We start from the raw sequence: 13,436 nt of genomic DNA, 5'->3' as shown, positions 1-13,436 counted from the left end.
CTAAAGTTGGAAATCGAGCTTCCACTAGAGAGCTCTTCCATGTTTGTATTGTTTTGTTTTGAGGCGTTATATTTTTGGGAAAAGTAGGATTTCAGATTCAGAGAGGTCAGCAGCCTCTTATGAATTTTGTATATGAGCTGAAAGCAGTCGACTGGTAAGGAAGGCAGAAAGCCTGGCTTGGTCGGTATGGGAATAGAAGCGAGATGGACATTAGTGGAATCCATTAGGTTTGAGAGAAACCTCGTCTTTCTATTCATGGAAGCAGGAAGCAAACAGAAATATTTGTCAGAATTTATAAAGACTCTGCTAAGCTAACATCCTTCACTCTTCACCTCTAATCTTACAGTTCTTCTTAGCTAAGAGGAAAAAAAAACCTCAAGCTCGGATCATACACCCTTTACCATGTATAATTCATACGTGTCAAGCGCTGCATTAACCTTGCAAAGGGGCAGCGCATCCTGATGGATGTCAGCGGGAGAAGGTCAGGGTTTAGCTAATGGTAGTGTGTTGGTGATTGACAATAAACACTCGCAACTTGTACAGAGTCAGATTTTGCCAAGACAAGCAAAATGCAAAATTAAGCTTCACTTCTCTATAAACATCTGTATGTACAAACGGTTGAAGAAAAGAGGAAGGAACTGCAGAAGCAATCGCTGAGAAAGAAGAAGTGATTTAAATCAGGCGTAACAGGATGGAATATGGAGCCTGCAGTCAGAGGGGAAGTTGTTCAGCATCAGCCAAATCCTCAGCTGTGTGGCTGTGTCCCACCTTCACCTACCTACAGACCCGTGTGTTGCTCTAGCGGTGACAGTTGGGTACTCGTCTATGGAGGGCAGAGACAGCACGAAAAGCAGTCTTCTTCCCCAAACAGCCGTAGGGACAACTCGTTATGTTGTGTTTGTATGAAAATAAATTTACAAAGCTGGAGGAGTTAAAAAGTAGATTTAAGCGGGCCAAAACAACAAACAAATCAATGGTCCATAAGGGTCATATGGGACGCACATGCACCCAAAAAAACAGTCATCCAACGAGTCGTAAATCTACACGATTAAAACAAAATTATAAATTTTAGAATCTTTTCTCATAAACTTGTGAATTTTTTCTTGGAAAACTGGGATTTTCCTTTTTAAGTTGAAGATTTTTTTCCTTATAAAGCCTTATTTTTTGTCCTCACGAGTTTGGCCATTAGTCTTTTACATTTGTGGGGTTTTTCTTGCTTTTTTCCCCCTTAATTCATTATTTTTATTTATATTTTTAAACCTTCAATGGCCCTCACATATTATCAAGTACCAAACCAAAAAAACAAAGCCTATCCAAAATAAACAGGAAGACATCATTAAAAGTAAAAAGCAGCTCACGAACACAGCGTACAGCAAGATGTGGCTGTTTGGAATGCAGAAGACTAAATCCCTGCCCTGAGGTGTTAGTATTCATCATCAAACAGGAGCCACTCATCTGCGAGCTGGAATTTACCACCCAGATCACACCAGCGTATCTGCATATGAAGCAGATACAACTTTGGTTCAGACAGTTTTTTTCTACTGTTGGCGTAAACACAGAAGCCACACCCACCTGCTGTTTAACCCTTTGTTATTGTTGAAGGACATGCTGTTTGAATGGGTGTGAATGCACTCTTTGAACCTTGTGAGGCGTGTGCTTTCTAACAGAAAGTCAGACAAAATCATAGTTTCTTGTATTTTTCAGTTCCTGTTTGGTCCAGTGCTTTTCTTCTTGTTATTAGTTTGTTTCATATATGAAATAAATAATTGGTGGGGACGAGGGCGAAGCTTGCTTAAACGGTTGAAGTAAAGGTTGGCACTGGTGTATAATCTGTGAAAAGCCGGATGAAAACAGTAAGTGACACAGCAGACGGAGACTTAAGTGAAGTATTTTGCTGCAGGAAAACTACTTTTGTAATGGCAGGAATGGCCGCAGCTTAGATGTACAGTGGAGGGTTTTTTTTTTCCTGAAGAAGGTGAGCTTGAAGGCCAAAGCTTCTACCTCTAAAAATGGAGGTACAGTAGCACAACCATCATGTCGAGAATGTAAAGCAGTAATGATGCTGGAAACGTACAGCGAATGCTTTCTAAGTAAGAGGAGTATTTTAAATTGTCTCGAGTTGCTATCTAATGCAAAGAGCTGAAGAAAAGTGTTATATAATCACATATATATGATCTTGAGAGGATTCCTGCAGTTGCTTCTTGGCATTTAGTACTCCAAGTTTAGCAACAGTGAACAGCAGCAGGGTCCATTTACATCTCTAGTAAAGTGAAGACTCGTGCTAATGTACTCAGTGCGTATGTTGACATTTGTGTGTGTGTGTGTGTGTGTGTGTGTGTGTGTGTGTGTGTGTGTGTGTGTGTGTGTGTGTGTGTGTCTCACAGTTCCAGTGGATGTCTGATTAAAAGGTAAAAAAATAAAAAAAGCTGTAAACTGAACAGGTGTTTTGGGCTTCTTCCGTAGGTGGAGAACTGGTGTCCTCGTCTGCCCTGGCGAACCAAGACCCTGAATGAAGAAATGGACCAGAGAGGCCAGGTGAGAGAAAAACAGCACACATCTCCTGTTAACTGTAAACTGAAAACACAATGGACCGTTGGACTACTTCAGCTGCCCTTCGAGATGAACCTTTCAGAGGCTCTCACATCACGAGCTACTGCTCGGACAGGAGAGATAATAGTCTCCCCTCGCTACTAACCCCTCGTGTTGTTACAAAAACAGGCTTGTGTGAGAGTAACCAGCTGCAGTTGCTCACTATTAAAAAAACAAATCTACTTGGTTGGCCTATATCTATTAGGGACTGTTATGCCGGGGTTGTTCGGGTGACACATTACAACACAGATGCCATAGCTGTGGTCCATTTAACTGAATGGATTTCATGGATGCTTGTATGCGTGTTGGCAAGTTTTATCATCAGCATTAATTTTCCTTGCATGTTTAAGCCTACTCCATTATGCTTCATTTGTGGGATATTTCATTTTAAGAAATAAGGGGTTGCTGTATCTCAGGAGGTAGAGCAGGTCATCTGTTTAACAGAATGTTGGCAGTTTGATCGCTGGCTGCTCCAGCATGGTTGCCGATAGGGCTGTTTGATATAACGATATATATCGGATGACGATATAAAAACGTCTATCGTTTCATTTTACGCTATCGTTTGTTTCGTGGTGTCGCAAAATAAACTGTTTACGGCAATATTTTTTCACCGTTTTGATGGTCACTGTAGTGGCTATATTAATTTGTTAAAGTTCTCTCTTTCTCTTATATTTAATAAAACCACATTACAGACGGACAAGCGCCTGTTTTTATGCGTTGTCGTTAGCAACAACGACGGTAAAACCACCTCGTGTCCGCTTGTTTATTTTCCACATAAACCTTTCACAATAAAGCTCAAGATCCTGTTGAGACTTTTCAAAATACACTGAATCACGTGAAAGAGCAGAGTATTTACAGATGAGAAGTAAAAAAGAGCCGCCAAGTGCTAAAAAAAAATAAACCTTAGACTCAAACGTTAGAACAGGCTTTTCCCCGCAGCACGCCGTGTAATAAATACTCACAAAGAAAACGGCGGCCGTTACAACCTATGTCTAAAAATGTATCGTTTCATGCATCTGTTAAAACACTCGACTCCAGGTACACGACACGCAGCTGGAAACACTTCCTGCAAGTCAAGCTGCCCGAGATTCACAGAATTTACAGAAAATGTTAAATTTTTGTGATTTATATCGTTATCGGATAGAATTCTTATATCGGGATATGAGATTTTGGTCATATCGCACAGCCCTAGTTGCTGAAGCACTCTCAGGCAAGTTACTGAACCAATACTGATCATCTGTTGCTTTTAGCTGACCTCATTTTGTCAGACAGTTTCTATTGAAATGAATGGCTACTAAAATTAAGCACACATGTGGCCAATCACACTTAATTCCTGATTTAACAAGGACGCAGGGTTACTTTGTTATGCAGGGCTAGGAAGATACTCTGGTTATTTGTCTAATATTACGTTAGTGTGATCGGAAACATATAAGTGTGACACATATGCAAAAAAAAGGAAACCGAGAAGTAGGTAAATGCTTTTTTTCTCTTCAGCACTGTATATCAGTTGCTTAGCATTAGCCGCAGAGCAGCCAGTAATATACATTAAAATATACAATGAACTGGTAGTCAGGTGAAAGTAAGTGTCATAACAATAAAAAATGTCCACCAGTAGCTAACAATTTAAAATGTTTGCTTTTCAAGCTGCCTTTAGAACCAATCAAAGTAAAATCGAGCCAGCGAATGAGCAAATGGGCTGAGCTGAACTGTAAACATACTTCGATAGCTTATGCTATCGAGGTATGTTTGCCCTCTAGAAGACGAAAGCCGGAGTGACGGAACCATGGGTCAAATCTGAAATAATGATCTTGCATCTGTGCCAATGCAGTAGCTCAGTCAAATCCCACTTACAGAGCTTGCTTGCAGGCTTGTACAAAGTCTGCTGTATCTTCCCCCTCCCCCTGCCTTTTCCTCTGCTTTGGGTGAATCAATATTAAGCGCTCTTCATCCCCCTCTCTGGAAGCATCAACAGCACTGAGCCCTCAGTAGCGGGGACATGCCATTTGACAGGCTTTGGAGATTTTAATTCAGGCACAGATTTTAATAGCTTCAGTCCGTGCAAGCGATTTCCTGTCGTGATGAGGGATGCTAATGCCTCGCTGCAACCTTGTTTCAGCCACCTTAGCAGCTAGTAATGGCACTGTGGTTTCTCCTTAGCACTCCATCTTTCTCCCACTAGTGCCGCCTCACTCACAGCTTCACTTCTTTTCCTAAGAACTATATTCAGGTTTGTTTATATCACACCTAATTATAACAACAGTCGCCTGAAGGCACTTTATACTGGAAGGGAAAGACCCTACAGCGTTCTGGAGAAAACCAGCACTTGGTGACAGTGGGAAGGAAAAACTGCCTTCTAACAGGAAGAAACCTCCTGCAGATCCAGGCTCAGGGAGGGGCGGGGCCATCTGCTGTGACTGGTTGAGGGTTAAGAGGGAAAAGGGAAAGAAAGACGAGAGCAGAGGGAGACGTGACAAAGCACATTACTCTGCTCAGTGTGGTATTCAGATGAGACGGGGTGATATTTGAATGTGTTCACATTATTTCCCTTTCTGTGGCTGTCTGTGACCCCACGTTCATTTCCATATGTTACACTTCAGCTTTACTAGCAGTTAGTCAGCAGTCTCACAACAGAGGCAAAGATTACTAACAATGCAGATAGATGTTTCACAGCATGAGCCGCTTTGCTTCACAACCTTTTTATTAAACATTTAGTTGATGACGATGTCCCCAAACATGTCCTGTCTCTTGAAATCTGTGCCCCCAGAAAAAAAGTAGCAGTGATCCTTCTTTGTGCTTTTTATGTCTCTTCTGTGGGAATCATCAAAGCCCGCACAGCTAAGCCTTCTTCCTCTTCTCCCTTTAGACATTTGTTTGTAACAGGGAGCACTTGGCGCTCCAAATGTTTCAGCACCTGATGTTCCCGTAACCATAACTACAGTATAGTGCTTTCAAAATTCACTATATATATTTATAACTCACTGTATAACATTTTTGTTTTCAGATCATTAAAAAATAATCCCTTGAATAGGACAAATAGGGCACATTAAAGCCCAGATTCACCAGTCATTCATCCGCCCCCCCCATTCCGCAGACCACCTCCGCCTTTCTGTCTCCATCCGTTTAATCCATCTGCTGATCCAAGGAGATACAATGTGAGACTCAGTCAGTTTGGATAAACCTTTTAATCATAGCTACACAGTGCTGGGGTTGAGCTGGGGATCTTGTATTAGTGGAGCTCACTCCAAGAAAACGAGCCTTTGGCAACTTGGAAGGCAATATTGCAAATTCTGAATTAGATTAGATAAAATTTTAAAGATTGCTTTGGGATTTTCTCGCAGCAGGAGAACAAAGCAGCCATGAAGAAACACACGTGAAGCAGATAACAAAGTGAACATAATCACTGTCTTGATGAGAGATTTTAAAGAAGTAACTTGATGGTCATGTTTTCTGTGGACCTACACATCATCAGATTACAGTCACTTACAATAGCACACTTGTGTCCACGTTTCCACGCAGGCGGAGATCCGGACCAGTTTCGAAGAGCTTTACCGGATGATGTCACAACGGGAGGAGTTCCGCTGGATGATGCTGAGGATCAAACGCATGGCCGAGCCGTGGGTCAGCGCCATCCGCTCGCTGGCTGCAAAGCAGAACCTGGGCAAGCGGCGGAAGAAGAAGGTGGGCATGATAGATGATGATGTCGTTCACCTGAGCTTTTGTCCACTCAGGTCTTGTTTTCAGGGACGAAAAGAAGCTGCTCGTTTTTTGTGCTACAGTTGTTTTGTAAAGAGTAACTGCAGGCTCCGACGTTAAATGTGTCACTTCCTCTCTGCCAGGAAAGGCCCTCCAGACAGCGTTCAGAGTAATGGATGAAATGCTTTTGTGAGCTCAATGTCCTGTTTGTGTATTATATGTAGAAGATGGAGACACAATACCAAAGTATGCAGTGAAACTCCCAAGTTTAGTCGGCTGAAAGGGAAGACTGGTGCTTTTCAGAAAAATATTCTAGCAGAATAAGTGAAATGCTAATATTTATCTACCTAAAACTCAGCAGAATGCAGCTGTTTTTTAGCTTTCAACCAGCCAGTTGAAATGAATGCACCACCTTTACTCACGCACACCAATATACACCCAAACACACTTTGACACACTTGTAGACCGCCTCACTTCTGCTCAGAGAAGAGCTGATGCTGGGAAAAGGACTGACACAGATATTCCATTGTGTCCCAAGCTAGAAGCTGCTCCCAGCTCTGAATAACTGCACACTTCCCTTGGCCCTTCTGAATAATTCACATCGCGCTCCCTTGATAGCGTGGTGCTGAAGTGAGGCAGCGTCCCCTTCAAAAACAAGAACTCTCACGATCTTACCCGGCCGTTGCTTTTTTCCACCCACTTTGTCAGTTGAATCTGTTCAGTCTGTAATGATACAAAGAACGGTTTCTCGTGATGATTTCAGCTTCTGATTTCTTCAGGAATTCATCTGTACATGTGAGTCCTTGACAAGTGTGTTTGTGGGACGCTGTCAGCAGTGAAAAATGTGCTGGTCACCTCAAACAAAGCCTTCTATTACTTTCAGCTCCCGCTGTGGAACACTATGTTCCTGCTCGGCAGCTGAAAACCATCCTGTGTGTTCATATTTTACTTAAGTTGTGTGTGTTTTCTCAGCATGTGACACTGCTCACCTGTCAGCATAGGAAAAGCTAGAACTGCTTTTACAGCAAAACCTCTTATTATAATGAGCACTGTAAACATTTTGCACTCTTAATAATCTTTCCAATTTTTTTAGATAGGAAACGAGTAACGTGTCTTTTTATTTGTCCACTCTTCTTCTGGGCTACGGTGGCTCAAAACAGTCAAAAACAAGAAAGAAAGAAATGACTCAGTCACTGCTGTATGATCGCACTTTTATCCCACATTCACAAACATTAAAAAGTATTCTCATCTTCTAAATGGAAAGCTGTGCTACATTAGTTCCTGCTCTTACTTTTTTATTTTCCTACTTTTCCCTCCATCAGATCCTGGTCCATCTTGGTCTGCTGACCAAGGAGTCCGGCTTCAAGATTGCAGAAAATGCTTTCAGTGGGGGCCCACTGGGGGAGCTGGTCCAGTGGAGTGACCTCATAACCACGTTGTACCTGCTGGGCCACAACATTCGCATCTCTGCTTCCCTCAATGAGCTCAAAGAGTAAGATCATTATTATTAAACTGTCTATTTAAGGTGGACGGATGTTAAGAACAAGTACACTCGTGTGGAGGATGATCGTTCATAAATAATTGAATAAAAGGCAGCTATATGGGTATAATTCTCTGTATAGTCAAACCAACACCTTTAACATTAATATTAATCTTATTTACAAAGTGTAAACTTATTTAAAACTCCTGTAGTAGCTCACCTTATGAACTGTCAGCAGTCTGACTAAACAAAGTTGTTTGTCCTTTTCTAATATAACGATGATGATGATGAGACAAAATTTCCAAACCAAATCACGATCATTAATCGTGAGTTCGACAGATTCCTTTCTCTGTTGTATACGTGCTTGGCTTTGATCAGTGGCCTGCCTAGTAAAATTAAAGGCAGTGGCTGCCTACTAACTAATTTGACATGTGGATCAATTTGCTGAATCAGAGTTGTTGTTTTTCTTTTTTCTACAGGATCATGCGAAAGGTTATGGGAAACAAATCCAGCTGCCCCACCCAGGGCGATAAAGTGGTAGAGCTTATATACATCGACATCGTGGGTCTGACCCAGTTTAAGAAGACTCTGGGGCCTTCCTGGGTCCACTACCAGTAAGTATATTTGTATTTTACATTTGAAGGCCATTAAACTTCATTTTCTTCATCACCTTGTGTTGACTGTCAGGTTTCTACATGAACATAAACACTGTGGGATTTGGATCTAGGATTTGCATCCATATGCCTCGTTTCATCCTTGGCTACAAAGGCCGAAGTGCTTTGCACCACCATGTCACAAACATGCTTTTTAGTGCTTTTTAGTTTAACCAACCTCGAGTGGACATTAGAGGAACTGCAGCAGTTTTGGGCACTTCCAAGTTAGAGGTTGTCGTTTGGCACACACCTAGGCAGACTGATAACCTTGGAGGTGCCAGAAGGAAGAAGATTATTTTCTTTTAAAATAAAATCTTGACTTGCTAAACTTCAGACGTTTAGAAGCTGCTAGCTTGCTTACTTGCTAACCAGCGTTCTCCAATAATGCATTATAATTTGTAAAAATCATCCCAAATATATAGCATCCCTAACTATACATGTGTTATATGTTGTGAAGGATAAGACCATTTTAAACACGAGTAGAAATCTCGGAGAAAAACATGTTATGTATTACAATAAAATATTTAGTTTAGAAGTTTAAAAGCTGCTAGCTTAGTACCTTGCTAACTTGTGTCCTTAAATAATGCATTATGGTTTCTGAAAATCATTCATAAGTATAGATGTGTGATATATATATTGTGAATGTTAAGAACACTTCAGACATGACTAGAAATCTTAGAGAAAAATGTCCAACGTATTACAGTAAAATATTTAGGTTTAGAAGTTTAAAAGTTGCTAGCTTGCTAACTTGTCTTCTTCGGTAATATATTATGATTTCTAACAATCATCCCAAAGTAAGAAATAAGACAGCATGCTTGTGTGTTGGCTCAGCGGGCTTAATATTAATGAGAAAATAAAATCGGTCACATTAAATAGCTAGAAACATTTCATATCATTTACTTCGTTATAGCTATCAGTTAAATATCATGTATCGCTATCGAGGGCTCTCATATCATTTCTCTTTCATCATGTAAAAATCTGGACACCACTGCTGCCAACTGTGGCTGCCAGCAGCTTCCCTCACGTAGGCACATGTCGCTGGGTCGAGGTTTGTCTGGCACTCGTTGTGACAAAGAGTCTATTTTCTGCTCATACATTGCCACAATTTCCCAAAAGGCCCAAGGAGCGTCTGTTGTTCATGATGTTGTGACCAATTCTATTCTCTCTCCCCAACTGCTCCACTGAGGACTGTAGATTAGGCCTTCCCGGTTTGTTTTGAAAAAAAGCCTCCCGTCAGCGCGGACTGACAGGAAAAAAGAAGGAACAATAACTCTGGGGCAGTAATAGCTCTGTCGGTTCCTCCTGCCTGTCACCAGGTTTTGTTTGTGTGAGACTGAACACTTTAACCTGCATCCGCTCGCTTTATGCCCTGAGGAAATTGGCTTAGCCTCAAGTATAATTTAAGGTCCAGATGCTGTTTTTGGTGTTAATTCTCCCACCATTATTGAACAGTTATGTCAGAGCTCTTTGTGTCACTTTATACTTTATATGCACTTTTGTGAAAGAAGACCTGGTGTGCAGGTTGAAAAGTTATTTTTCCACTTAGTGTAACCTTAGAGTCTGGGAAATAATATCTCTTCCTTTTAAGGCCTGAGAACCCCACAATCCCTTTTATTCTCTTTATATTCATACAGGGAGGTACCTGATGTACAGAAGAAGCCAGATTTGTTTGTTTTTTTCATTTAAGACCCCAAATTCTTAAAAGCAATAAACTCTAATAACTCAGGGTTTTTTTGTGATGGGACAAAGCAAACAAGTCTGTTTTGTTATTCCTGCCATCAGTCTTTATGTTTCATACTACTCTCTAGTGGAAATACTCCGAGTTGTTGTTTTCTTGGTGAAAACTAGAACCAGTGTTTGCCTATCGTTCAATTTAATTTAATACTTTCATCGTCTTGCTTAAACAGACACGCTTCCAGGGATCTAGTGGTTAACACGTTCGCTCCAGGTCACTGGTTTAGTTCCAGCTAGAGACACAGTTCCTCATTGGGGTTGTGTCACGAAAGGAGTCCAGCTTAAATCTCTGACAAATTAGGCATGCAGAGCCACCTGCTGTGGTGAGCCCTGTGGCGAAGGAGCAGCCTGTTTATTCAAGCACAATATCTCATTCAATTTCATTTATAATGCAGCAAAACACAACAATAGTCGCTTCAAGGCACTTTATGTTGTAAGGTAAATACCTTTCAATAATGAAGATAAAACCGTAGCGATCAGACTACCTGCTGTTAGGAAGCAGCTGGCAACAGTGGGAAGGAAAAACTCCCGTTTAACAGGAAGAAACAGCAGTCATCTGCCACAACTGGTTGGGACCGAGGTGAAAGAGATGGGACAAAAGACTCGAGTCTCGATACAAGTATTTCCTGTTTCTTCCTTTGTTCAATTTATTTTGCCATTTGTATTGTTTGTATAACTTTTTTGTTTTTTGTAGGCAAGTTTGTTTTTTTTGTGACTCATGCTGTTGTTTACCTTCTCTGCTGTGTCAGTGCAGAGGTATGACTTGCAAGTCCTTAAATAGAAACATGTAGGTAATAGATGTTGACATGTTTGGCATACCATTGCACCATTGTTCACACACAGCCTAGAGCACTGTCCAGAATTCGTGGTATCTATGGAAACTAGAGAAGGACCGATCCGATTTTACGCATCGGTATCGGTCCGATACTGACCTAAATTACTGGATCGGATATCGGCGAGAAATAAAAAATGTAATCCGATCCATTAAATATCAAAAAAGCACCTCACAAAACTTGCAACACGGCGTAACTCGGCTCATAACCGTAGCACGTAGTTATCCCAGAGAGAAGTAAAGCAAGTGTGTAAGTTCATCTCTGAATGTTTGTAAAGCGTTCCCACGTTAAGCTTAACAACCGATATATGGAGCGACTGCCTCTCTCTCTCCCTCCCTCTCCTGCCGCTACTTCATGAAACTGCTTAATGATCAGCTGATCGGCTTTTCTGTCGCGAGTCCATCTCTCTTCTTTGTTTTTGGCCCACTTTGCACCAGAAAGAGGAAACCAGCGGCTGAACAACAGCAGCACGTTTAAGCTTGATAAGCTGTTGTTAGAATTTATTTAATATTACTTTCTACACCAGGATCCTTTTCTACGTAGCTGACCGCTGGTAACTGTGCAGGGGCGGATCTAGCAAAGTTTAGCCAGGGGGGCCGATAGGGCATGAACAGGGAAAAGGGGGCACAAAGACATACTTTTCTTTCTTATTCTCATTTAAAATATGTAGCTTTTAATAAATAATTATCTGAATCTTACACCCAAAGTTTTAATCTGATGTAAAATGTATAGAAGTCCATTACTATATATAGTAACTCTTAAGTCTATATACCCTAGTAAGCTATAGTACTTTTTCCTTTGGGAAGATACCATCTGTGAATTCTGCAATTCTGTTGAAGAAAGATGTTGAATCTATTTAATTATTCTTGAAAAATAATTTATTTCTGTGCATTTTTTTCACCCTGCATCAAATTAAAGTTGATTACATCGATTAAGCATCATCAGGTGGAGGGTGGGTGGTTCCCTATTTTTTTTTTTTTGCTGGGAGTTTGCAACCCTATTAGTTAGGTTGCTTAATATTTCTGCTAAGTACTCTTTAAAATACCAGAATAGGGAGGATGGAGTAGGTTTAAGTTTATTAGATTGATCAGTGTTGCTGAACTATGAAATATTTTGGGTGCAGTATATTTTTTACACACAGGTATAACAGAATAGCTTTAGTGTTGTTGTTTATTTAAACTTGAGTATGAACTCATACAAAATGCAGCAAGATATTAAAAAACAGTTTTATTGATTAAAAAAAACTATATCGGATTCATATCGGTATCGGCAGATATCCAAATTTATGATATCGGTATCGGACATCAAAAAGTGGTATCGTGCCATCTCTAATGGAAACATCTAGTCTTTAAATCAAGACTTAAAGATTAACAGGTTTTTCACGTCCACTTCAGTTAACATTTGAAATGTAGGCCTTACTGACTCAAACTAACTCGACTTTGCGTTGAGTGAGACAATAAAGGCCGAGTCTAACAAAATACACCTTACAAGAAATCACCTAGACTGGCTACAGGTCATAATCTTATCTTAGGACTGTGTTGCTAATGTTATCCTAAACTGCTAACACTGTGTAACATCCAGGAACACAATCATAGACTGGGGGACAGTGATGCATTTTGGTTTTTCTATCCTAATATCATTTTGTAATGCTCTGTGTACAGCTTCAATGCAGGTAGCTAAATTAAACTAAAATCAAACTAGTTTTGGTTCTTTTTCTTCTTTCTACATCAGTTTGTAGCTTGTTTAGCATGTCAGAAATGTTATAGCGATTACTTTATGGCCTAATATTTACTGGATACAGTGAACTAAAGGATGAACTGAGCCTATGTTATTATAAAGGAACATTAATGGTTCACAAGGAGCCAGTGGGACCCCAAAATAATAACAATTAGATGCTGTTAAGAGTGTTACAATTTTCACGTTTTTATTGGACAAAGCATTAACTCTTATCTCTGTTTATCATTCAGCTCTTGTATTTAGCTCCAGGCATATGCAGACCTGTAACAGACCATCAGATAGATCAGCTGAAGACCAAATGTTTCACTGACTGTGTTTGTTGGATGTGTTTGTTTCGCATCTGAGATAACCATGCTATGACAGATAACTGACATTCACTATAGCAATCATCATCATTTATTTATTTGGATGGTGTTTATGGGGAAATTGGACTCATACTGTAAAATAATAAAAAAACAATAATAGCCCAGCTTGATTGAAATAAAGCAGCGAGTGTCACCAAGTACATACTTCTTCAGCTAAACAGCCTCATCTCCTGCCACATTATGACGCCCACAACTCACGGGCCTCGCTACAGCCATATTTACACCGTTTCACAGCTCCAGCAGCACTACCCCATCTGTTAAGGGTATATCTACCAGGGACAGATGAGGGTTGTTTTCCTCTGGAGTGACTGGAGATGGCATGTGGGCATGTTGTTGTTCTGCTTTCATTTTA

General features: G+C 40.5%; 1 protein-coding gene across 6 annotated transcripts in view; it reads left to right on the top strand.

The window, feature by feature from the left end:
- mgat5 (alpha-1,6-mannosylglycoprotein 6-beta-N-acetylglucosaminyltransferase) overlaps nt 1–13,436 on the top strand; it is a 114,194-nt gene that overhangs the window by 63,172 nt on the left and 37,586 nt on the right. For all 6 annotated transcript variants that reach the window (XM_031757826.2, XM_039607557.1, XM_039607558.1 and 3 more), the window contains 4 exons: nt 2,464–2,535; nt 6,106–6,267; nt 7,605–7,774; nt 8,242–8,376. In XM_031757826.2, coding sequence (XP_031613686.1) covers nt 2,464–2,535; nt 6,106–6,267; nt 7,605–7,774; nt 8,242–8,376 — 539 coding nt within the window. The remainder of the gene's footprint in view (nt 1–2,463; nt 2,536–6,105; nt 6,268–7,604; nt 7,775–8,241; nt 8,377–13,436) is intronic.

Source organism: Oreochromis aureus, linkage group 23, assembly GCF_013358895.1.
Source record: "Oreochromis aureus strain Israel breed Guangdong linkage group 23, ZZ_aureus, whole genome shotgun sequence".
NCBI classification, from domain to species: Eukaryota; Metazoa; Chordata; class Actinopteri; order Cichliformes; family Cichlidae; genus Oreochromis; species Oreochromis aureus.
The sequence above is the reverse complement of the archived record's forward strand: the minus strand, read 5'-3'. Positions and strand labels throughout refer to the sequence as shown.